The following is a 26,652-nucleotide window of genomic DNA, read 5'->3' on the forward strand; positions in this document are numbered from 1 at the left end:
ATCCTCGCCAGAGGAGTCCTCAGAATCCTCGCCAGAGGAGTCATCAGAATCCTCGACAGAGGAGTCATTAGAATCCTCAACAGGGGAGTCGTCCAAATCCTCGCCAGAGGAGTCAACGGATCCTCATAGCAGAAATTAAAGAAACTCCAAGGGAGGGGATCAGAGAAGCATCAACAACAATCATAACAAGTCAACTCAAATCAACAGGGGAAAGACGGAAATACAAACCCCACCTCAACAAGCAGCGAAAACAACACAAATAACAGAGATAAAAGAAGCAAGGATGGGAAAGAAATTTCATTAAAACGTGCACGGAAGGCAGAGCTATACATCAAAAATTGGAGGTAAAATGTTCAGTTGGTACAAATTAAAAAGTTACAAAAATTTCTTCTGATAAAGTCAGGAGAGAAAGTGGGAACATCAAGAGGGAGGAACGGGAGCGGTTTGAGCAGCAGCAGAGGAGACAGGAGCAGAGGCAGACGAAACTGGGGGAGGAACACCACTTGCAGAAGCATGGCCAGAAACGGCTTTCTCTGTGAATACGGGCAACATGCCAGCTTCCTTCACCTTGGGGAGACGAGCGTCTAAATCCAGTAGCTTCACAGCCTCCTGAACATATAGGTTCTCATCTCGATACAGCTCAAACAGCTGGTCCACCGCGGCAGGGGAGGAGGCAGAGTCGGAGAAAGCTGAGGGTGCCAGGTCAGAAGGTAGGGGAGGCTCCATGCTGAACTGAGAGAATGTCCGGGTGCTCTTGCCAGTAGGATCCCGCAGCCGATTCACAAAGCGCACTAGGGGAGCAGAGAAAGCAGGCTTGTACATGGGTGCGGAGGGCAATGAGTCAGATCCAATCCCAAAAGTAAAGTAGGGAATGGCCTTCTCCAGCACTGGGTACCACCATTCCGGTTTCCTGGGAGAATTCGCAGGGATCCCCATCATTGCATTTATCTCCTCATCCTTGAGGTTATCCATCAGGGCTCGGAAATTCAAGGAAGCAAGTTGCTCCGGGGTAGCTTTCGCCATCTCCAAGGTTTTTGAGGCCGTACGCTCTATCACGTAAGCGAAGAGGGGCCCAAAATCCTCCAGGTATTCGGGAGTCCTTTTGAAAGCCTCCAGAGTGCCTTCCAGCATTACCCTTAGGAAGTGCTGACCCTGCGGAGACAGGAAATACTCCAGGCGCTGATCTCGTATCCCTAGGATGTAAGCACGATTCTGAGCTTCTACAGATGTCTTCTTCCAGTCGCGCCTAGCTCCTTTGTAGGCCTGCTCATACTCCGCCTTGAACCTGGCAAGGCTCGCGTGGCTTTCCTTAGTTGTTCTGGTCAATTCAGAAAACAGAGAGGACTTCTCTACTTCTGCTTGAGCTAGCTGGGCCTTCAAGTCAGCAATCTCCGCTTCAGCTTTACTCAGGCGTTCCACCACCCCAGCGACAGCATCATCACGTTTGGCAACGTCCGCTTGTTCTTTCTCTCTCTCTTTCTCTGACATTTCATAGTCATGAATGCATTTAACAGCTCCCCACATCCCCGACTCCACCTGCAAGAAAATAAAATGGGTTCCAACAAAACCATAAAAAGGTTAGTAATTTAAAAAATTCTTAATAAAGAGCATAAGATGCAGGATACCTGAAGAGCCAACCGGCAGAGCTGAGTAGCTAAAGTCGGTCGGGTCAGCTTCTCCATTTTCTCTTGGTCCTTTGAGTGGACACGAGCTATCAAGGCATCAATCAATTCCTGCCCCGATAAACTCGAAATCGGCCCAGGAACAAGATCCTCTGGTTCATCAGCCGAGGGCACCACAGCTTTGCCCTTACCCTTTCCACCAGCCGAGGGGAGAACTTTAGAACCACCAGCTGACTTCTTAGCGGGCCCCTTGCCCTTGTCCCCAGCAGAAGGGAGAATCTTCACACCACCAGCAGACTTCCTTGCTGGCTCTGAAGATTTGCCGGCCTTTTTCAGGCTTTCTTGTTTCTCCTTCTCACCCACAGAAATTAGGGAGCCCCTCTTCCTTTTCTTCGAAAGCTCAGCAAGGGAAACACCGGGAGCTGAATCGGGCGAAGGAACCTCATCAGTAATATCCACGATTTGGATATCTTCTTCACAGGTGCCAGCGGCATCACCAGCACTGGAGCGTCTACCCCTATGAACAAGGGCTCCCGCATCAACTTCCTCCGCGTCAAATGGACGCGAGGCTTCCACATTCCCCTCTGGGATTTCAACTACAGGAGGAATGGGGATCAGCTCGGCCCCAGTAGGCTGTTCCGAGGGATTCGTTACGGAAGCAGAACCGCCTGCACCATGTTCCCCGCGGCCAGCAAGAGAAGGAGTGTCAGGCAAATTGTCCCCACACTTGTGCCTCCAAGACATATCTGCAAACCAAAATTTCACATCATTAAAATCAGGGTAACAAAAGCTAATATGTTTTTTAATATATATTTTTTACCTATTGATTTCTCTGGGTACAGGGGAAATAGACCATTGTATGCCAGAGATGAATTATTCTCAGCAAGGTACCTACAGTCTAGGGGCTGGGCCTTATTCATAGCGTTAAGATGGGCTATAATACTCTGGTCACGAGTAGAAGGGACCTCAGGAGAGGCTGGTTTATAAGTAGTGCGACGTGTATGCCATTCCAGCTCCAAAACGTGATAGTCGCGCCAGGTGCCGAAAAGAGTGCGCACATAACAATAATGCTTCAGGAAGCCCTTATCGAAAGAATTCAGAGAGGAAAGGAAGGTGGTAGGATATTTCGGGTGAGCAGCAAAGCTATACAGGGGATTGCCCTGCATGCGAAGGGTCTGGGTCTGACAGAACAATTTGGCGGTGTCCCCAACACCGTGAGCCCGGCACAAAACATGGAAGGCATATAACCTCCGGATAGCAGAAGGAGCGACTTGAAAGAAAGGGATGTGAAAATAGTTACAAACGTCGACCAACAGAGTAGGAGGAGGGAGCCTTAAACCAGCATCTATCTGGGCTTTCCAAACAACTATCACCTTGGGATGGCGAAGGCTTTCAGGAGGCGTTGAATCCTTAGAAAAGGTCTCGAATTTTAAACCATCAGGACGCCTACATTTGCTTCTCAATTTCTCCACCTCCGCGACACTAAGACGGGATGGAGGAACACGTTTGGGGAGTTGAGGAGTCTTTTTCCCCTTTTTCTTAGGTGGAGTAGGAAGGGGCGCAGTTTGAGATTCGTCAGAAACAGAGGGGGAAGGAAGACTTTCGGGATCTTGCTGCGAGGGGGAGAAAGACGAAGGGTCTCGGGCAGAAGGAGAAGGCGAGCGAGAGGGTTGAGGGGCGGAGGTGCAGGCCATGATGGGAAATGCCAATCCTAGGGTTTCTAACACGCTCAATCAGAGCACCAACAGTTATACCACTACGCTACGATTAAACACAAAATTGCAGTGAAGAGGATGCGCGAGTTACCTAGGCCAGAGAAAGATAGACGGTAAAACCTGGAGCGGAAGGGTCGCGGGAGGACGCCGGAACAGTGAGGAAATCGCCGGAAAACGCAGAAAAATCGTTCGGAAAACTTGGAGAAGAAGAATAGTGAAAAAATGGGAGTTCGAATCGGCTAAGTAAGATTGTACGCGGGTAACTACTAACACGCGGGATGAACGGCACGTGGCATACGGAAAAAATCAACGGATGAGAATTTCTACGGAAAGGCGAAAGGACGCAAAGGTTAAAAAGTAACCTCGGGGTACGGGGAAAACACTGTAGACTGGGCAGGCATTTAATGCAGATGACGTCATCCACGCGGGCGAGTCCTCTGGCTAGTTGCACCACTCCAGAGTGAACTAGCCAGACCAGGGGGTGGGAGCAACAAAAACGCCAGAGAACAATTTACAGGGCTTATCTTTACTCTCTCATAATATCAAAATGCTTATGTCTTTATGATTTACAGGGGTCAAGGAAAACAACAAAGTGTTGATGCTAATAATACACCACTGGTTGAACACGAAGAATACCCGGTTCAACCAGACTAGAGGGGGGAGTGGTTGGTGAGGAGCAATATGTGCAGAGTAGGGAGAGAGTACAAATCAGAGGAATCACTCCCGTCAGAGGAGCAGTATGGGTTAGAAGAACCATCCTTACCAAAAGGATATCACCCATCAGAGGAATGGCTCTTGCCAGAGGAATCGCGTTCTTCAGAGAAGTCACCCTCACCAGGGGAACCACCTTCGTCAGAGGAGTCATCCGCGCCAGGGAGGTCACCATCGCCAGAGGAGAAGCCTTTGCCAGAGACGACGTGTTTGTCAGAAGAGTCATCCGCGCCAGGGAAGTCACCATCGCCAGAGGAGAAGCCTTTGCCAGAGACGACGTGTCTGCCAGAAGAGTCACCTCCACCAGAGATTACATCGCCAGAGAAGACGCATTTGCCAGAAGAGACATCTTTACCAGAGGAGTCATTAAATGCGCGGGAAGGCCTCCCGCGTATTATCGAAATTACTAGTATACCCTTCCACCACGCAAGACGCATGCACCGAAGATGTTTTTACTATTTTACCCCTCCGTTTGTAAATCTATAAATAGGGCCCGAGCTCGTGTATTATGATGGACGCTATCTCATATTTTCGAATACAACTGCTGTTTTCTCTTTGAGGCAAAGTTTTCCGATCATTTTTACTTCGTCTTCTTCAAGTCACCACACTAGGTATAGTTCGCGGTTTCTCTCTATAGTTTTAGGTGTTGGTTTCGTAAATACCAAGATTTATTACTAAATCAATAGTGTGAATAATATGAGAGTATTTAATTTTATTTTCTTGAAGATGAATAATTGTTGATAGATAGCTTCATTAAATTTTTGTAGTTGGAGAATAATTATTTAGGCGTTTTCCTAAAAGAATTTCATTTATTTATAAATCTATTTATTAATATTTGTAGTTGGTCTTATATGATTTATTAGTATTAAAAAAAAAAGAGAAATTCTAAGTGGAGCGAATGGAGTCAGATTACAAAAAAAAATTTGCTAACTCTATCAACCTATTTTAATTGCACGGTTTCCAAGGAGCAAAAAGGGGAACACACATATATATATTACTCAAGTTAGAAATTAGAAGAAAACCTACTTATATTTCCTACCTCCACAACCTTCGACTCCCCCACACAGTACCACCATTTCCAATCCTGCGAGCTCAATTCTACCTAGAAATTTTGAGCAATAACTACATATTTTGGAAGAACTGGTAAAGTTCTTGATTTTCTACCTCTCTCTAACTGTTAACTTGAAGGAGATTTCTGTTTTGAATTTTAGGGTTCTTCGAAAATTAGGGATTTTATATTAGAGTTGAAGTATGATTCTAATATTGATATATATTATGTTTCTGATGATTCCTAAGCATGATTGTGGTGGTTAATTGCAGTAATTGTTACTTGATTTTTGATTTTACTCAAGTTAGTATAAACCCTAGGCTTGAGTTCGAAAATTTTAGTTATGTTCTTGAATAAATGAGTTTATATATGTGCTCTTGAGCTGGAATTATGATTATATATGAGTATATTATGAGTTTGCACCATAGGGTTTGTGAGATTGATTTTGTTAGTTTAGGGGAAGTTGGGGCTTTTGAGTTGAGAAGGGTTATATGCTATTGTTTGATGGATATAAGTATATTATAGTGATTCTATAAATTATTAAGAGTAGAACAGCCTTTACTACCCAATTCTTTTGTACAGCTCTATAGTATAAAGAGCAAGGAATTGATAAAGTTTCTATTTTTTTATGCATATGGATGAGATTAGTGACTTTAATAATTGAGTTTAAATTGAGATCATCATTGAGATTTTATTTCAAAGAGATTGAGGAGATTGATAAAGATAGTTTATTAAACTAAATATGTATCTTTTCAGTGAGAGTTGACAAACATCTGTGGGCTTATTCTTTTTTTTTTTCCTTATTGAGTTAAGAGGATGAGTGGTGTTATTGTATTGATGATATGATGTGAGGAAATGTTAGAATAATAAGTTAACAGGAAACATGAGTTATTGTTATAATATTAGATATATATATTTTACTTACTTATTTTTCTTACGAAATTTTTATCTATTTAAAGGTCCCTGCTAGGAACGAGCCTGACACTAGAGTACGAAGTAAGAGAAACATATCAGGTGGGCTTACTAACTCAAGAAACAAAGATGCATACTTTAATATATAAAGTTTAAGTGTATGCATTTATTTTCAAATTGTTGACTTGCCAATGTTTAAGATTTGTATGATACCATCTACGTAGAAGAACGAATTCGGATCCTGAACGAGTCAGGATTTGTGTACACAGAGTGACGGTTAACCTTGAGTTAGCTTGTCGTTACGTTTGGGAAGGAGGCCTACTTCTCAACGTGTTTATTGAGACTAGTAGATATGGTACATACTTACATGAGAACTTAGTCTGCGCAGACACTTTCAAATACTATGTAAAAACAATTTAGCAAACACAGGTTGCTTCAGAAAATCCCTTGTGTATTGCTTAAAGTGGCAAGTTCAATATATAGCATTATCATGCAGAGTTTTAAATGTTTTCGGCATATGTTCACTGAGTGCTTGTGGTACTCAGCCCTGCATACCTTTTTAAATGTGCAGGTTAAGTTTGGATGAAGATGGAAGTGTGCTGAGCTGGAGCTTTTTGTTTATGTAAATAGTAATAGGCTCAGGATATTGTGTCTTCATACATAATGTCCAATGATGTACTCCGCTGCAACACTTTGTCTCTCTTATCACTTTTGCCGTGTTGTAGAATGTTTTAAAAACTTTAACCTGTATATGAGCTTGACAAATCTTGGTTATGATGTTTATTTGGTTTAAACTTCTTTTGTTAAAGTTTGATGATGCCGAACCTTGTGAAATTCATTGATTATGTATGTAAGTTGTTAATTATTTAATTGTCTTAGTTTCCTTTCAATTACTTTCCATCTCTCGTTTCTCCACCCTAGTCGTATGATACCTGGTCTAGCTATCTTCCTCCTAGGTCGGGCTGCGACATTATTCCCCTTGGCAAAGGCTACTACACTTTGGTTTTTCAAAGTGAGGCGGACAAAACCCGTGCCAAGGTTAAAAACACTTGGGAACTTCTTAATGGTCATCTTCGACTCAGGGAATGGTCAAGGAATTTCGATCCCTTCAAGGAGCATTCTTCGTTGGCTAATGTGTGGGTGAGAATACACTATTTGCCGATAGAATATTGGCACGCGGAAGTGCTGGTTGGAGTTGCAAGATATATTGGGCATCCTATTAGAATCGACGCGGCATCAGTGAAGAAGGATTTTGGACAGTTTTCGAGGATCTTGGTCGAATTAGATATGTCTAAACCTCTTCCTACTACTCTTCTTTCTGATGAAGGAGAGTTCGCTTTCTACATTGAGTTCACTTATGAAAAGCTCCCACTTTACTGCAACAGGTGCAAAATAACAGGACACTCTCCTGATAGATATTTTAAAGCTACTCAAAAGAGAACTGACGAGCAGATTACTCAAGTCAAGATTTCCGAGCAGCAGCCGAGGGGAAAACATTGGCAAGAAATTGAGAATATTCAGTCCCGGAACAAGGAACATGAAGCCGCCTTGCATGAGCATAGAAATCAATCTGTCGGCGATCAGCAGATTCAGCAACATTCGGTTAAAGAGAAGCAGCGCTCGGGGACTACGATTGGAAACAGTTTTGCTGTGTTGGAAAACCTGAGGGGTGAAGAATCTGGGTTACAAATCTTGGAGGCTGAGCAGATAACTGATAAATCCGCGGGAGTACAGCAACAAGGTTCCGGTGAGGGCAATGAGCCAAGAGCTACGCCTCAGCAGGTTAAGCAGCCCTCGTATAGAGGCTCTTCACCTCATCTGTTGGAGCAGAAGGAGATTGCTAAGAACAGAATCAATGGGGAGAATGTTAGATTTCAGTTGAGGAATAATAAGGATATCAGAGGGCCGGATATGATGGACGCTATCACCAACAATGTGGAGACTTCGGTTTACGATAGGCCGCTTGCAGTCTATGTTTCTGAAAGTTCAGAGGAGGAGGAAACAATTGAAGCAGATGTTATAAGTGAGGAAATTCATTCCAGACAGAAACCAACTGATGCGATTGCTATTGAGAATGCTATGAAGGCTCAGAGGTTGGAACAAATTCTGGCGTTGGCTAAGGAGCCAATTACTTCGGATATGGCAGCTAAGCGGCACGGTCGGCCTTCAAAAAAAGAGCTCGCAGCTCGTGCAGCGGAACAAATCTCAAAACAGGCAGCGGAGAGTATAAAACATCGTCTTCGAAAAGCTGGAGATGCTGGACATAAGCCGGAAGCTTTTATTATTGACAATAGTAAGAAAGACTGTATTCAGGCGATGGAGAATGTCGCACGTGAAAGCTGGGCGGCTGAGGTGGAAAGATGCGGAGGCTCCTCCGCCCATTTGAATCAATCTTCATGAATATCATCACCTGGAATGTCCGTGGTTTGACGGACGAATCCAAGCGGTTACTTAAGGAGCATTGTAGCTCCTTTTCTCCTATTATCTTGGGTTTAATTGAACCTAAGAAGGTGTTTCGTAAGGTGAGGCAGAGCTACTGGAATTCTTTAAATATGGTGCATATTCATCAAAATTGTCGAGCTTCTAAAAGCTCGAACATTTGGGTTCTTGCTCACCCTGATGTTCTTGCAACCACGGTTTTTTCCTCTGACCAATCTGTGATCGTTGATTGTATTTGGCAAACCTACAACTTCCGTGTAGCTGTTATACACGGAGCCAATGACCAGATCCTCCGCCGTAGGCTTTGGCATGATCTTCTCCATTTCACGTCGGGTAATACTGTCTTTATTGGTGATTTTAACGCAGTAAAAGGCTCTAATGAGAGGATTAGTTCTCGATCCCCTTCAAGAAGCTCCTGCTTGGACTTCTGCGCTTTCATTGATGATTCTCAATTCATTGAATCTCCGACTGAAGGGATTCGCTTCACCTGGTCTGGACGTCGGTTTCTTCCCCGACATGTTGAATCTATCCTTGATAGAGCTTTTTTTTCCAGGGTTTTGCTGATTTATGGGATTCTATTGTTACCACGACGCTTCCGAGGCTCACCTCTGATCATTCTCCGTTAGTTCTGCAGTGCCGTCATGTTACTCCCTCTGGCAAAAGACACTTCAGATTTTTGAATATGTGGACCCTTCATCCTTCGTTCTTAGATATGGTAAAGAATTCGTGGACGGTTGCTGTTAACACTCGCTGCCCTATTCTGTGTGTTATGTTGAAACTCAAGAGACTGCGTTATGATATTAAGGCCTGGAATAAAGATGTTTTTGGCAATGTTGATAATTCGATTGGTCAGTTTCAGAATCATTTGGCGGTCACTCAGAACCAGATTTCGGAAACAGGCTATACTGATGAGCTTTTCGATGAGGAGATTCGTTTGCAAGCTGAGCTTAATGTTGCGCTTTCTAGAAAAAATAATTTTCTTCAACAGAAAAGCCGTGCCTCGTGGTTGCAAGATGGGGATAGAAATACGACTTTCTTTCACAGAATGATAAAATTCAAATGGAGGAATACTTTGATTACTCGTTTGAATATTGACGGAGTGGATGTCTATGATCCGAGTATTATCGAGCAGCATATCATCGGGCACTTCTCGGCTTTTTTCATGGATGATGAAAGCCCGAGCACTGATCCTTTGGAGATTGAGGCGCTTATTGATGTGGCGGTTTCGGATGCTCAGAATAATTTTTTGGTCAGTATTCCTGAGGAGAGTGAGATTGCGGCGGAGGTTTTTGGCATGGACGTTAATAGTGCCCCTGGGCCTGATGGTTTCTCTGGTTCCTTCTTTCAGACTTGCTGGGAAATTATTAAGACGGACGTTGTAAGTGCTGTTCAAACATTTTTTTTGATCTTCTTATTTACCTACTGGTTGCAATTCCAGTACCATGATTCTTATTTCCAAGAAGAAGGATGTTTCAACTGTTGCAGATTTGAGGCCCATCGTTCTGTCGAACTTCTTCTTTAAAATCGTTTCTAAAATCTTGGCGTCAAGGCTTAGCAGGATTGCGTCCACTCATATTTCTAATAACCAATTTGGTTTCATTAGTGGTCGCAACATCCATGATTGCATTATGCTCAGCTCTGAGAGATTCAACTCGATGCAACGTACGAATCGGGGTTCGAATATGGCTTGCAAAATTGACATTTGTAAGGCCTTTGACACCATTCGCTGGGAGTTCATTATACAAGTTTTGAGAGCGAATGGCTATCATGAGAAGTTTGTCAATTGGATTTGGATCATTTTTAGCTCTGCCCGGCTTTCCATTCTTTACAATGGTCAGCTTTCGGGGTACTTCTCTTGTTCTCGTGGGGTTAGGCAGGGTGATCCGTTGTCGCCGATTTTATTTGGGATTGCGGAAGACGTCCTGAGTCACCTTATCAGCAGTTGTGTGGAATCGAGACACCTTAGTCCAATGGGTTTCAGCCGGGCCACTAATTTTCCAACACACTTATTTTATGCTGATGATATTATCTTTTTTAGCACTGCTACGGTTCGTAATGCTCGCAAGATTAAGGATATTCTGAATTATTATGGTTCGATTTCTGGTCAGGTTTGCAGTCAGGAGAAATCGAATCTATACTTTGCTAGGGGCGTGACTACGGATCGGAGAAGGGCCATTCAGCGTGTCATGGGTTTCTCTGTGGAGAATCTTCCGATGACGTATCTGGGAGTTCCTATATTTGTTGGTCGTCCGCGGGCCTTGTATCTCATGCCGATCTTTGATCAAATTGTTCAAAAGTTTGCAAGGTGGAAAGGTCTTCAGCTGTCTATCGCATGCCGGTTATGTTTGGTGAGGTCTATGATTCAGAGTTCGATTGTGCATTCGATGATGGTTTATAAATGGCCTAAATCTTTGTTGCATTCGCTTGACCGTAAATTTCGTAATTTCATTTGGACGGGCAGCATTGATCAGCGACCGCGTTGTTCTGTTAGTTGGAGACGGGTGTGTTCTCCTAAAGAGGAAGGTGGTCTTGGCATTCGTTCTTTTACCTTAATGAATAAATCTTTTTTGATGAAGCTGGCGTGGAAGATGATAAAAGGTGATGATTGGGCTCATCGGATTATGAGGTCCAGATATCTCACGACCTTCAGCTATGCTAAGCAAAATATCGCTAATTCGACTGTTTGGCTAGGCGTGAAACAGGAGATTGATCCCTTGGTGGTTGATTCTTACTCTTGCATCAATAATGGTGCTAATACTTATTTTTGGAAGGATGATTGGCTGGGTTATATTTTGGTGGATAAGCTCAAGATTCCTCACTACATGCATGATTATCTTCACTTCTCTGTGAAAGATTGCTACTATGATGGACTGTGGCATTTCTCGGCTTCGTTTGTGAATTATTTTCCTGAGGTGGTGGCTGATATTTTATTGATACCTATGAGCGAGGAAAAAGATTCTAGATATTGGAAGCATTCGCTCAAGAGGGACGTCTCGGCGGCTTTAGCCTTCTCCAAGAATTGTCATCGTTATCCTATGGTGAAATGGGGGACATGAATTTGGGAACCGTACATACCGATTCGCCGTTCGATCTTATGTTGGAGGATTCTTCATGGGCGACTTCCAACCTTGGATACTCTTGTTATACAAGGTATGGTCACTCCTAATGGTTGTCCTTTTTGCTATATGGATGCCGAAACCATTGAGCATATTATGTGGAGCTGTCCTCAGATTAGTTACATTTGGGAAACGTTTCTGGTCTGGTCTGATAAAACGGATCTGTTAAGTTGCTTGGATATTCCCACTTTTTTAGTGCTGGCTTGGAATGCTTGCTTCAGCCCCCAAATTTTGGCTTTTTGGAAAGCAGGCATTATTTCGATCCTGTGGAAGATATAGGACTGTAGGAATGCGCTTGTTTTCGATGATCTTCGTTTTGAGGCTCGGTCGATTCTTGCCTTTGTTAAAGCTTATTTTAAAGAGATGGATTCTAATTTTTCATGTCTTGGTACCATCAAGAATACTTGGAGTGACTACGTGATTGTTAGAAGTCTTGGAATTGGCAGTCGAGCTGCTCCTCCCCCTCGCATGGTGGAGGTTTATTGGTGGCCTCCGGTGACTCATTGGATTAAGGTCAACACCGATGGCTCTGCTAAAGGGGCTCCTGGTAGTATTGCCGCGGGAGGAGTTTTTAGGGATAATTATGCTTCAGTCCGTGGTTGTTTTCACATCAAGGGTGGTAGTGGATTTGCTTTTGAAGCTGAGCTTCTCGCGGTTATTACTGCTATTAATATTGCTCATGATCGTGGCTGGCTTCATCTTTGGGTTGAGTCCGATTCGATGTATGTGGTGCGGTTGTTGGAGACTCGCTCCACGGATGTTCCCTGGCGTTTCTTAGTTTTCTGGAAGCAGATTCTTCGTCGTCTTAATGATTTTTCTTTGATTGTTACTCACATCTTTCGGGAAGGAAATCATCCCGTGGACATTATGGCCAATGATGATAGACAAGAGGGTTGGTGGCCTTATGCGATTGACGAGATTAAACATGCGGTGGCTCGTGATATTTCTACCCATAGCTTTGTTAGAATGGTGCTTTAAGGTGTTATTGTTTGTTTCGAATAGGTTGGGGTGTTTTAGCGACAGGTGCGGTTGCTTCGGTGGGGTTTCGGTTGTCAGCTGGTGTTGGGATGGTTTTGCAGGAGGGTGGGCGGTTTCTGGTGTTAGGGTCGGGGTGTCAGCGGCGTCTTTTTGCAGTGCTCGGGTGAGCTCGACACTGGGAGCCGTCTGGTCGGACCTCTTGGATCTCCGTGATCGGCGTGCTTCTGCTGTTTCACGTCAAGCTGGTTTGTGGGGCAGCAGTTCTCGTCGTCGATGTGCCGCCTCTTGGAGTGTTATCTCCTTCTTCCGTTTGCATGATTTTGCTTGGTCTACTGAGATTCCTTTTAGTTTTGCTAGTGATGGCTGGGGCGGTTTGGAGGTGGCTGGTGTCGTGCTGTTTCCGGTTTTCTGTTTGGATCCCTTTTTTGTTGGTTTTGCTTCTTCTTTGCTTGTTCTCTTTTGTTGGTTTGCTTTGCTGTGTTCGGGAACCGAGCTGCTTAGGGGTGATGGTTCGGCCGGAATCTCTGAAGTTGTCTCACTTTCGTTCCCACACAGTTTTTTTTTTTTTTAGACGAGTACTCTTTTTCCCCTTTTAAGGATTTTCCAACCAGGTTGGCCTTAAAAGGGTTTTAATGAGGCTCGACCCTTAGTTTGTTGTCTGTGCGCTCAAGGGTTCTAGGTTCGTTTTTCTCTTTCTTTTTTAATAAAATTTTATTTTAATGTTTAGATCTATGGCATTTGCTTAAATATATATATATGTAGCCTCATTAAAAAAAATGAGATTAATTAGTTAGAATATGTGTGTGTGTGTGTGTGTGTGCAATCTCATTAAAAAAAGTGAAATTAATTACGGATTTTTTGTAGAAATTGATTATTAGTATCTCATTAGTTAGAAATTAATTATTAGTATCTCATTTTAAAGTGATACTATTTTTTTTTTTTTCTGTCAATGAGACGTGCATGGCAAATCCACTAATTATTCAGTAATAATCCAGATTGATTCTAGTGCATTGATACATGTTAAATTTTACTATCTCATTTTAATATAATTTTGTTTATGTAATCTTGAATATCTTATATTTTGGCATTTCATGCTTTGCTATATAATTTATATCTTTAATATCTATGTATATTTTATACATTATACATTAGCTCATTATGAATAATAAAATACAAATGATAATTTTATTTTTACGCCTTTAACCTGATTAGCCCGATGGGCTAGCCCGAAACCCGAAAGTTTAGGGCTAGGGTTGAAGATTTACAACCCGAAAAAATCTCCAACCCGATTAGCCCGCACCCGACTAACCCGGAACCCGATAGGGCTAGCCCGAAAACCCGGTGGGCTGGCCCGATTGACATCCCTAGGTGTAGATATGACGGATAGTCTTTCCTCCGTCATCCTCCGCCCCCTCCTCCTCCGCCACCGGCACCTGCCTGTCATGCCGGATCTTGTGGGCGACTTCTTTCCTCCGGCTGCCTTTATTCAGTTTGGCGGCACTATGGGCTGCCAAAGGCATCTCCTCGCCGGACTGAGGAGCATCCCCCAAGTTACATCCCGATAAATCGGGATGATATTCGTCGAATAGATCGGGGCACCAATTTAGGTCATAGTAATTTGGGTTGTGTGGATCCATGGAGGGTGTAGAGAGAGAAAGAAAGGAAGAAGTAAGGATGAAGAAGAAGAAGAAGTGAGGGTGTAGGGAACAAATGCGGAAGAAGAAGAATAAATAGAAGAAAAAGAAGAGAAAAAAAAATTGAACGGTCAAAATTCACGCAAATCGAGGCAGCAACGGTCAAATCGATTTTTTTTAATCGGCGCGTGCATCACACGCGCCTTACACTATCATCAAAATGGGCTACACGATAGAACGTGTAGCCCTCGTGTAACTCTCGCCCGCAACGCTTACACGATAGTAGACTTACACGAGTAAGCTGCTATCGTGTAGGCGTTGCCAATGCTCTTAAAACCCATGTCGTCTACAAAAAAGTGGAAACAATATAATGGACGTAAGGAGTATATTTTATAAAAGGTAAATATTTTTCAGGTTTTGTCTTTTAAAAAGATATTTTATTTTCACAATTTTTGCTCACCTAGAGTTCCTAATCTTGAGTTTATCTATAATATACAAAAAAGGGCCAAGAATATAAACTAATAAAAATTTACTCCCTCCGTCCACGAAAAATATTGCACTTTTGTCATTTTTAGCGTCCATCAAAAGTATGACACTTTCCTTTTTAGTATATGGTCCCATATATTTTCCTTAACTTTTATCCTTACAAACAATTCTTATTTACAAAAAAATCACTTCAAATTCAATCTTAACCACACATCACATAAAATGGTGGGACATTTTCTCCTCTACATAAAAATCATCACCAATTTTATTAAACTTGTGCCTACCAAAAGTGTTATACTTTTGGTAGACGGTGGGAGTATAATATATTAAAAATACATCTTTTAATTTAAAATTAATTTTAAAATTGAATGATAATTTTGAAATTATGATAAAATTGAACGTTTATCTTCTTATTTTTATGTTTATTTCTTTTCTAAAATTGTGAAATTCGATTAGTTATCAAATATTTGATATGCAAATCAAATTAAAGATCACGATACGAGTTATAACTTAATATATTTTTATGTAAATATTTATTTTAAAATATAAAATTATATTTGTTGAAAGATTAAAACTTATAAAAAAATTCTCTCTCCCATCTTCCATTTTTTTGAATAAGTCTATTTTCAATTCTTTTTTATTTTTATTTTTTTTCTTTTAACTTATTTTCTTTTCTGAATTCTTTTTACTTTATAATAATACGAGTTTTTATTATTGTGAATTCTTCTTTATTTTTATTTTTTGTGCGAACTTCTGTGTATAAACAGCAAGGTTTAGGGTTCAAACCTCATTGATCCCCCTTCCGCCAAGTCAAAAAAAAAAAAACAGCTAAAATTATATTTATAATTTTTATATGGTAAATGAATTAGTATTTATGTTATATATAAAAAAACTATAAAAATATTTGTCGTGGCGCTAGTACGTAATTGTTTAAACATGCACCATGAAGATAATTCAAAGTTTGGACACTGGTCACATCATGCTTCATGCGAGTTTCCTAAATCAAGCAAGCAAATCCTTCACAAACCTGAAATTTTTACTAATTAGCTACGTAATGCATGCAATGCAACCCCTCATTACATGATTGGCATGTGCCAATCCATTGTGCAGCTCCGATAAATCAAGGCTCATCATACGGCCTCAAAATTATACTTCCTCCATCCCACGAATCTTGACACGTATTTTTTTTTGGACCGTCCCACGAATCTTGACACATTTTCAAATAAGATAATAATTATTACCTTATTGTCTCTTCATCATATGATCAGTAAAAGCATAGTTGTGCCAAAGTGTCTCTTCATCTTATGGTTAGCTATTATGAAGAGGATGACAACATGTGATCGACTGCAGAAATTTGGTATTCAATGTGACCAAGCTTGTTGTTTGTGTTCACAAGGAAATGAATCACTTAATCACTTATTTTTCTTGTCCCTATTCTGTCAAAGTGTTCAAAGGAAAGCTGGAGCTTTGGGATGATGAAGTGGAGTATTTAGAAAGACAAGGAGCTTCGAAGACGGGGAAGCAGCTTATGTATAGACTTTTGGTGGCAACAATTGTCTATCACATATGGAGAGAAAGGAATGAACGAAGATTTAACAGCAAGGCTTCCCATGAAGACAGTGTAGTTAGACAATGTCAATTGATGATGGTGGTGAGAGGAGAGTTGAACCCTAAAGTTCACAAAATGTTTGTGAACTAAGGCGTTTATTCTATGTTTTCTTGTTGTAAGTGGTGGTTTGACATGCTTTTGGTAAATAAAAAAAAATACTATTTCCCCAAAAAAAAATTTATTACCTTCTCTCTCCTACTTTATCACTTTTATACATACTTAAAACATTAATCTACAACTCTTTAATTCTCATACCGAAATCAAACGTGTCAAGATCCGTGGGACGGAGGGAATAGTATTTGACATACCAAATAATGGGGGCATGTTATTTTAATATACAACCTTTTGTATCACAATTTTGAATAAATTGCACTCATAGTATATGATCAATAAAGTAAACAATATATTCACGAATGACTGCAGAGAAAACAATTTCCCTTACCGGAATCTCGAGTTTATGTGGAGCTTTGTTCTTGTGGAAAAAGTAAGCTTCTCCTAATTAAATTACGTCATAAATTTATATTTTTGATCCCTAAATCAAAAGTTGTTGATTTTGAGCATCAGGTTTAGAGACCTAGAAGATGGAGCTATTTGCAGCGGTGGAGAGGAAGAAGGGCGGCGGCGCGCAGCTTCCCCTTTCAATATCATAGCGAAACTAATTAGATTATTGAGTGGTCCTGGGCATGGATTTGATAGAATCCAGCTCATGGTATGGCTGTAAAGAAAACATATATAGCTAAGCAGCAAGATCTTCAAATCTTAATTTTCAATTTGGATTAGGATCAATGAATGGGCTCGTGTGCTACGTACGGAGAAGAGATGACCCACCTACACCTTGCTTGCTTCCTTTTCCAATTATACATCATTTTCTTTTAGTGTTGATTAATTCCATGTTTTATTATAAGCCATGTTTTTAGTTTTTCCTTTTATTTTTATTTTTTTTCCTTTAATTTGTCGAAGATTTTTACTAGGGTCAAAGAGACATATATCAAACTAATAAATATATCAAGAGAATTGCCGATGAGCCCTAGCTCAAGTGGCAAAGCTAAGGCACCCAAATACTCTCCCTTGTGAGAGGTCTTGAGTTCATTAATTCCGTCTGCATGCAATTTTCCCATTGTGTGGATAGTGTCCCGTCTGCGTATATTAGATGTCTCTTGTAATTCTCAGAAGAATATATATATATATATATATATATATATATAGGGAAGGGCTAAAATAAAAACACTTCTTAAAATATAAAATGTAAACAATTTCCAGCCCTTAGATCATCAAGATCTACGGTTGATTTGTAACCTTGTTGGATGAATTCGTGGTCCTGGGTTCGAATCCCAAAGGTAGCAAAAATTTATTTTTCACAATTCGTAACCATGTTGGATGAATTCGTAACCATGTTGGATAAAATTCGTACATTAAAAAACGTTTATATTTATATTTTAAGAAGTGTTTTCACTATAGCCCTCCCCTATATATATATATATATATATATATATATATATATATATATATATATATATATATAGGGTTGGGATCTATGAAGAAGTAACTATATTTCGTTCTGAATAAGTAAATAAATTTACCGAATAAATCACGTGACCGCACGAATAGTTATTTTACTGAATAAACACGTACATTTTTCGTTCATGCGCTCGCATGATTTATTCAGTAAATGTATTGAGTTATTCAGCCTTCGTTGTTTCCTTCTACATTTAGCATTCTTTATTGATTCATTCCATATATATATATATATATATATATATATATATATATGGGGCTCCAATGAGACCCCCTAATTTTAGTGAGATCTAGGGCACGATCTGATGCGTTTATTTTATCAATCCTATGACTGATATTAGGGATGTCAATCGGGCCAGCCCACCGGGTTTTCGGGCTAGCCCTATCGGGTTCCGGGTTAGTCGGGTGCGGGCTAATCGGGTTGGAGATTTTTTCGGGTTGTAAATCTTCAACCCTAACCCTAAACTTTCGGGTTTCGGGCTAGCCCATCGGGCTAATAAGGTTAAAGGCGTAAAAATAAATTATCATTTGTATTTTATTATTCCTAATGATCTAATGTATAATGTATAAAATATACATAGATTTAAAGATATAAATTATATTGCAAAGCATGAAATGCAAAAATATAAGATATTCAAGACTACATAAACAAAATTATATTAAAATGAGATAGTAAAATTTAACATGTATCAATGCACTAGAATCAATCTGGATTATTACTGAATAATTAGTGGATTTGCCATGCACGTCTCATTGACAGAAAAAAAAAATGGTATCACTTTAAAATGAGATACTAATAATTAATTTCTAACTAATGAGATACTAATAATCAATTTCTACAAAAAATCCGTAATTAATTTCACTTTTTTTAATGAGATTGCACACACACACACACACACACATATTCTAACTAATTAATTTCACTTTTTTTAATGAGACTACATATATATATTTAAGCAAATTATACCATAGATCTAAACATAGCAGAAGTTATAACTGGATGCATCAGTCACAATTCCGTCAACCCACCGGGCCAGCCCATCGGGTTTTCGGGCTAGCCCTATCGGGTTCTGGGTTAGTCTGGTGCGGGCTAATCGGGCTGGAGGTTTTTTCGGGTTGCGATTTTTCAACCCTAACCCTCTAATTTTGTCGGGTTATTCGGGTCGGCCCACGGGTTTCGGGCTGCATTGACATCCCTAGCTGATATCGTATCTGGAGGGAGATTTTTTTTCGCAGAGTTCGAATCCTGGATGGAGCATAATATTTTAAATTTTGTTATTCATCAGTATATACTGCATTGTTCATCGATATATACTGCCTTGTTCATCAGTATATATGTCTTATTCATTACCAATTTTTTAAATTTTATTTTTTATCAGTATATACATCTTGTTCGTTAGATATACGTCTTGTTCATTAGTATTATATGTCTTATTCATTGTCCTCATGTTACACAAAAATTAAGGGGTCTCACTGGAGCGCGCCCCTATATATATAGGGTCTGGTTCTGGAGCAAACTACATTATTTGTGAGAACGGGAGAACCATCAAATCTAATGCATTCACTGTAAAAATTAATGCATTCCCTGTTAAAATTAATGCACTAATTTTTTTTTTAAAATGCTCCCTTCAGGATTCGAACCCAAGTTCTATATTCATCCAACAAGATGATGCATCCATCGTAGATCTTGATGATCGAATGACTGAAATGGTTCTCCGTTCTTTTTTTATTTATGGTTCTTTCTTGAACCTCTCCCATATATATATATATATATATATATATATATATATATATATATGTGTGTGTGTGTGTGTGTGTGTGTAAAAACACACTCCCTCCCCCATCCCTTCAAATTATACATTTTTTTTTGTAAGTCCCCCAAATACATGTCATTTCTATTTTCGGGCACTACTTCACATATAATTTAATTTTTTTTCCCTTAATGTATGACCCTTTTTTCACTATCCATACTCTCAATATGGAGATCATTTCTTCACTATCAAAAACTTTTATTCATTATTAATATGTTCAACAACTTTTTAACCACTTTTTATTAAAACTTGTATTAAAAGATTTTTCTATAAATATTAGGAATAGAGGAAGTACGTCCAACAATTGCCAAAATTTTAAAGAATTTTAGATATAAAATAATTACTGTATAAGCTTATATCAAATATACTTATAACCTATTTATATTAAGTTACTATATAGCACTTAAAAATTTGAAATAAGGCAATCATAGGACCAAATTTTTTAAGAATACACATATATTTTATAATGTGGTGGGCGTCGTATTCCACAAAATAATTCATGCAATACTATCAAGAATTAAGTGAGTATAATGATAAGCAGGGTCGAACCACAGAGAGCAGATAAAATCATTCAATTTCCTAAAATCTATATTTTTGGTGATACCACCACGCCTTAATTTTGAGAAAATTAGCTATAACTAAGGAAGCAATAAATCAAATAAACTAACTCTAGAAAATAATTAATGAAAGGTAACTCGGCTCGAATAAATCCACACTAATTCAAAGCTCTGATCATCGATGCAAAGATTAATTAATTCCTATCAACCAACTAGTTATAGGATACCGTGATACACACTGACATACCTCAATTCCTACTTACTGTGTCGATAGACGGCTGGATACGCCAGTCCTGCCTATTTCCCTTATTAAAATATAACCTAGCTGGATACGCCAGTCATAGATTTAATATTCTAATAGCATTAAGAAGAATGAACCCAGTTTAAATCAATTATCCTAGATACGCTAGTAATAATTAATCTACCAATTTATTCCTACTACGAACACGGTAGTTTTATCACTAATCAGCCATATTCCAACAATTATGGATTGGATGTGCTAATTGACTGTAATCCAATTAAATCTAAGTTGATCAGGCTTAAACAAAATCAGAATTATCTTTAAACCCAAGGAATTAATCGGAATCAACATAAATCAATTATATGCTCAATTAGGTCTCACAAATATTAAATCAATATTTCATTATTCTCGCTGAATTAAGAAATTAGCTACTCATACTAATGAAATTAAACACAATAAAATATAAAGAACGCATAAATAATAATCTAAAGAATTGAAAGAACTGAAATATTATTATCGAAAAACTAATCGAAATCTTAAAAATCACTGAACAAATCTAACTATGAAATTAAAATAAAATCAAGATCAAGTCTGCTCGCGTCCCAGCCGTCAATGCTCTCTTTCTTCTCGCCCCCAAGCCTTGCGATGCCCAGCCGCCAAATTCTAATTCCCTACTGCTCGCCTATTCTAATCAAAGAGACCTAATGCCCGTAAAAATAAAAATCCTCCAATTCATGGACAAAGAGATATTAAAAAGGCCTAACTCCTAACCTTTCAATAATGGGCCGTAATATATACTAATCCATTTAGGCCACTAATATAAACTTAATACAATAATATAATAATATTCTTGTATCAAGATTAATTTCAACAACTTTTCTTCGTCTTGAATCGCACGGGCTCTTCAAAAGTTAGCATAAAAAACTTTATTCTTCTACTTTCTTTCACTCGACTCCATCAACATCGAGATCTTCAATTCCTGCACCAAAATCACCTAATTGTGTAATTAAATTCGATTAAAGCACAAAATATCCAAGATTATGAACAACTAAAATACACACATCAATATAATACACCATAGTGGATATTGCAGTATTGCTCATAAATTAAATATGTATTGAGATACAATAGATAAATTAAATTTTCGAATATAAGGCTCTTTTGCAGTAAGTAAAAACTTAAACTTAATTAAAAACAAAAATAGTTTAATGATTTATCAAAATCCATTATTGACAGTAGTCCACTGCCAGCTAGGCCGTTATATTTTTTGTGGAATTACTTTATGCATCTAATTATTTTATGTACGGATGATGATCAATCATATCAGGTGTGGGAACTCTAGCTACTCTTTATTTATAAAATAGAGTATGTAGTAGGAAGCAAGTCGGTCACTATCCGTTAAGAAAATTTTATACTAACAATGTAGGTGTAGGGTCATTTCTTCTCCCTCTGTCTCTCCTCTTTAAAAACATTTATTGCCAATGTAATCTTAGATATTATAGATCAGATTGCCATGAATGGGGCTGACCTACCGTATCAGCTTCGTGATCGTAAGCCAGATTAATCAAATATTAATGAGCTGGTTTTCGGAACTCAGCAATCTTGGATGATCTAATTAAAGATCACGCTTTCGTGGAGAAACAGGCAATTGGGACAAACTGCAAACTTTGAGAAATTACAATGATTGATGGAGAACATAGAGCAAGCTGATTGTAGTTCGGATCATGTATCCCCATTTTTTATGTTTTATATTTGGATCCGGCCCATTAATAATTTTTTTTTGGGTGTTTACTTTGAAGGATTAGTTTTAATAGATAAAAATAGTAAGACTAATCTCTTATTTAATTTAATGAATTGAAACTTTGGAATATCCCCATTTTTTTTGCTTGATTCTTATCTCATTGAAAGGGTGAGATTGAAAAAATCCTACTATGGAGGATAAAAATACTCAATGATGCATCTTATCAATCATGCAAAGTAAATGCTCCCTTAGTTTTTCGTTTCTTTTTATCCCAAAGTTTCAATCCACCAACATAAACAAGGGATTAGCCTTACTATTTTTATCTATTAATACTAAAATAAACGCCCCCTAATTGATCTTATTTTACGTAGAAAATTGAGGGATGGAGGACTCAAACGAGGAATGAATATAATAGACCGCTGGTTTCTCTTAATATTTTTAATTATGTTGCATCTCAGATTTCAGTACCTTACATGTCTATGCACCTATACAATTATTTCAACCGTATCTATATATGGTATTCAACATGTGGTTTGGGTAGTAGTAAAATATGCGATATATATATAACACCACAAATATTGCAAATTATAGCATTCTTCTCTTTAATATGGGTGACGGACCTTGGTATATGTTGTAGACGTACTTTCCTTGCATTTGCAACTCATTTTTCAATTTCATATTTGATTAATTGACCTTTTCTAGAAAGATTTAATTGCTCCATGTTTTGGATATGAAAGACAATTTATGATGGACCCAGTTGAGCTAGCTCGTATACGTCTGAGTTTAGATATTGAAGCTCGGTTGAGTTTATGTCCAGTTTTTTTTTTTTTTAAGTAAATCAACTGGATTACATTTCTCAAGGAGTACATCATATATGATGTAGAGACGTTGTAAATTGTAATTATTAGCCCAAGATTATAAATCAGGTTATCACAACATAGAAATCTGTATTCTTTTAGCTAAACTTATAGCCAGAATAAACCCACATAGTAATTAATTTGTAGAATTCTGGTAAGTCCGCAGCGACTTTTGTCTTCCTCTTTATTGAAGTAGTATACAGTAATTAAATGCTTGTTTGTCGTATCAGATCATTAAGATTTATGGCTGTTAATTTAAATTCTAGCCACTGTTAGGGTGAGTGTTCAAAATTATAGTAGTAGTATCTTAAATAAATAAGAAAAACAAAAATTGAAACCCAGCCAGAAGAGAAGCCTAAACCACACAGCTGGCGCTGGCCCACTCTGTCGTGGTGGTAGCAAGCAACAGTTCCCTCGCGCAAACCACCTTTCTTCACTATCCTAACTGTATTCTAATTTTTGTTAGAATTTATTACCTAATTTTAATTCTAATAAAAGAAAAAGAACTTGATTTTGATGTAAATACTTATGTATGATAAAAAAAAATACCAGTACGGAATACAAGCTTTACAAATTAAATTCTTTATTACAAAGAAAAGAGGCAAGCTTTACAAACTTATGTCCTTGCTACGTATTTATTTTAATTTAAATACTGTAATATATGATATACATACGTACAATATTATTATTATTATGAGTTGGCTAAAAAGAAGTGGCGAGGATTAAATCCGAAATCTCTCCTCTTTAAGTACAAAGCCCAAAATATATATATTGAATTAGAAAACGAACAAAGAACGACAATTTGAATTACAAGCATCTACAAATTAAATGTTACCAAAAATATTCCTGTTAAAAGACTTCTACAGATTCAGGGTAATAATAAGTTTTATGATGCATAAACAAATTTATCAATATGAACCCACTTAATTCCCCAGGCCACAACACTAACATATATTTATATATTCAGATATTATGAATGCACAGAAGATTTAGCTAATTAAAAAAAAGAAGGTAGCTCTGTAACAAACTGCATTAAATATCCTCCCAAACCCAAATCATCTCATTATTCATATCTCTCATGCATGCAAGTTGTTAGGCTACAGCATATGATAGCCAACTTGCATATTCGAAATGCAGAATAAAATTGTGTCACCGCTGTCAAAATTTAGCCAGAGCTTACCTAACATTATTAATTTATTACTAGTACTAATTATTAGCACGATTACGTGCACAAAACTCTTCAAGGTAGAGACAACACAATAGAAACACAAATACAAACATGATGTTTGTATAGATTAACTAGCAATGTATATTAAAATGGTCAATTATCAAAATAAATTCCAAGATTAATATTGCAATATTATAGTCCCCCAGTAATTCATAAAAGCTCGAGAAAATGGAGCAAATTTCTTAAGGCTGCGTTTACTTTTATGGCTAAATTTATTCATGAAAAATGATGGATAATAAAAATTTATGTCATTAAATGTCTCATTTCTTTTCCCACATTTAACACAAAAGAGAAGTTCACCATTTTTCCTTCCTTATTTTCACTTCAAAGATGGATAGTATTATCCCTCCATTTTTGATGTGATAATATTATCCATCATTGAAGTGAAAATAAGGAAGGAAAAATAATGAACTTCTATTTTGTGTTAAATGTGGAAAAAGAAAAGAAATGAGACATTTAAAGACATAAATTTTTTGTATCCATCATATTCCATGGATAAATTTATCCATCAAAGTAAATGCACCCTAGAAGAACGAAAAAGAAGGGAGATGCATGATTTCTAATCTCGTGAACATGCATGGCCGAGAAAAAGGCTACAATTAGCGGTCCAAAAATGAGATTTTTACCGTATTCCTCTGGAGTGTTATAGTGTGCGCAATAGAAAAGTCAAAATTATTCACTAATAGGAGTATTCACCACCAAGATAATTCAGAAATTAAATGTGCATAGTTAATTACCAGATCGATCACATAGATCATGTAAGTTTCCTAAAACAAACAAGCCAATTTATTCATAAACTTTAAATTCCCACTCACTTGCTATAACCCACCCTTATTACTTGATAGTGTCACTTAATCTATCGTGCAGCCCCCACACATCAAGGCACGTCCTATTGCTGGCCTGCAATTGAAGGGCAATAATTAAGAGTAATAAATACAAATATTTGTAGGTAATTTGCACAAGAATTGTGAAAACACAAGTTTCTTGGATACTTTTTTTTTTTTAATAAGTAAATATAGAAATTTAAAGGCGCGCGATGGTGGACCTGAATCCATGACCTCAAGCCTTAGGTATTAACCACCTACCGCTAAGCCAACACACGCACACAATTTCTTGGATACTTGATAGTGTTGAGTATATATACCTTAATAAGGATTTTGTGGAGAAATCCACCGTTTGTTGTTGTGGAAACACAGCTAACCACATCTAGCTCTCTTTCAGAGAGTTGTGCAAGCACGTGAGAAAGCTCAAACTGAGGGCTTTTGTTGGTGATGAGGATCTCCAATCCATCCATAACCCGCTGCACCGCCACACTGTTATGCAACCCATTTCTATCATATGAACTTTCTACGTTTGTGCCACAAGACGAAGAAGAGGAATTGTGTAATTTCTTGAGCTTGTCTCTTTGACTTCGCAATTTTTCGATTTTCTCATGCATCTGTTTTATGTATTTCGTAGCCTCCTCCATTTGATCGCTTACAGAGCTTTTCCCCTATGGAGAAAAATCATGGAAAGAGCACAAAAATCAGAGATATACCTAAAACCAAGCTTCATACACATATATCATGATTGAGTAACAGCGTCTGCAAATCCCTAATTTTGATACTTGTGTAAATAATTAGGGTTTCAGCTTTAACCTAAAACATGGCTTCCCTTAACTGGAAAATCATATTAAACCCTAAACTTTCTGCATCCACAATCAACTCGCAGCAAGAACAATGAAAATATATATATATAGTTGGTGTAAATTGACCTTGTTGTGCTCCATGGGAAGAAGGGTGCGCAGAGAAACATAAAGCTTGGACATTTCTTCCCTCCTCTTCCTTTCAATATCTCTGTGCAAAACCCTCCTATTATATGATCCATACCTGATCTGACCCTTTTGCTTCGGCGATCGGGAGTTTGAAGCTCCGCTCAGCTGCTCTTCTTTGGTGGTGGTCGCACTGAAACTAATTAAATTTCCTTCCGAAATCTGATAGTTTTGAGGAGTGGTTTGGATAGGGAAAGGCAGCTCATCACATGGCTGGAAAGAGAACATGTTTAATTTAGATCTCAAATCTTATTTTGAATTGGATTTGATGGAGTAGAGGATACGGTTGGTGAGTTGCAATGGCCCTTTTGATTCATTCCACTGCAAAAATGATCTGAAACAAAAAAAAAAAAAAAAAAAAGGAAGAGGAAGACCCCACATTGCTCATTTTAAATGTTTAATAATGGACGGTGATAGCTTGCTTTCTGCACCACTATTTTATGTATACACAAAGGGAAGTTCCCACCGAATATTTTCTCTAACACCATAAAAACACGCATTATTGATTGCCGGATTTTCCAAGACTTTATTTATTGTAAGTGCTATTAGTATCCGCCAAATATGGGACCATATATGCATTTCTATTTTTAAATTTATAAATATTAATTACTACGATTTTTTA

The 26,652-nt window shown here is 38.4% G+C and overlaps 2 protein-coding genes and 1 long non-coding RNA gene across 3 annotated transcripts; 2 read left to right on the plus strand and 1 right to left on the minus strand.

Annotated features, from left to right (window-relative positions):
- The first annotated feature begins 5,245 nt into the window (after nt 1-5,245).
- LOC131003764 (uncharacterized) lies at nt 5,246-6,878 on the plus strand. The gene is made up of 2 exons (XR_009094787.1): nt 5,246-6,110; nt 6,580-6,878. It is a non-coding gene; the product is annotated as an uncharacterized LOC131003764 (long non-coding RNA).
- Nucleotides 6,879-8,404: 1,526 nt separating this feature from the next.
- LOC131003749 (uncharacterized) lies at nt 8,405-9,893 on the plus strand. Its single transcript, XM_057930297.1, has 4 exons — nt 8,405-8,937; nt 9,001-9,068; nt 9,158-9,781; nt 9,886-9,893. Exons 1-4 carry the CDS (start codon nt 8,405-8,407, stop codon nt 9,891-9,893), a joined length of 1,233 nt encoding a protein of 410 aa, XP_057786280.1.
- A 14,985-nt stretch (nt 9,894-24,878) lies between these two features.
- On the minus strand, nt 24,879-26,434 carry LOC131003760 (transcription factor bHLH118-like). The gene is made up of 3 exons (XM_057930309.1): nt 25,974-26,434; nt 25,365-25,712; nt 24,879-25,120 (listed from the first exon to the last, which is right to left on the minus strand). Exons 1-3 carry the CDS (start codon nt 26,256-26,258, stop codon nt 25,055-25,057), a joined length of 699 nt encoding a protein of 232 aa, XP_057786292.1. The 5' UTR covers nt 26,259-26,434; the 3' UTR covers nt 24,879-25,054.
- Between the last annotated feature and the right edge of the window lie 218 nt (nt 26,435-26,652).

This window comes from Salvia miltiorrhiza, unplaced genomic scaffold (genome assembly GCF_028751815.1).
Source record: "Salvia miltiorrhiza cultivar Shanhuang (shh) unplaced genomic scaffold, IMPLAD_Smil_shh original_scaffold_266, whole genome shotgun sequence".
In the NCBI taxonomy this organism is placed as follows: Eukaryota; Viridiplantae; Streptophyta; class Magnoliopsida; order Lamiales; family Lamiaceae; genus Salvia; species Salvia miltiorrhiza.

Coding starts and splice junctions, on each gene's coding strand:
- LOC131003749 (XM_057930297.1), top strand. CDS start 8,405: ATGAATATCATCACCTGGAATGTCCGTGGTTTGACGGACGAATCCAAG. Junction 8,938..9,000: donor GAAGGGATTCGCTTCACCTG/GTCTGGACGTCG, acceptor TTTTTTTTCCAG/GGTTTTGCTGATTTATGGGA. Junction 9,069..9,157: donor CTCACCTCTGATCATTCTCC/GTTAGTTCTGCA, acceptor CTTCGTTCTTAG/ATATGGTAAAGAATTCGTGG.
- LOC131003760 (XM_057930309.1), bottom strand. CDS start 26,258: ATGTTCTCTTTCCAGCCATGTGATGAGCTGCCTTTCCCTATCCAAACC. Junction 25,713..25,973: donor TTCCCATGGAGCACAACAAG/GTCAATTTACAC, acceptor TTTTCTCCATAG/GGGAAAAGCTCTGTAAGCGA. Junction 25,121..25,364: donor TCCACAAAATCCTTATTAAG/GTATATATACTC, acceptor CTTCAATTGCAG/GCCAGCAATAGGACGTGCCT.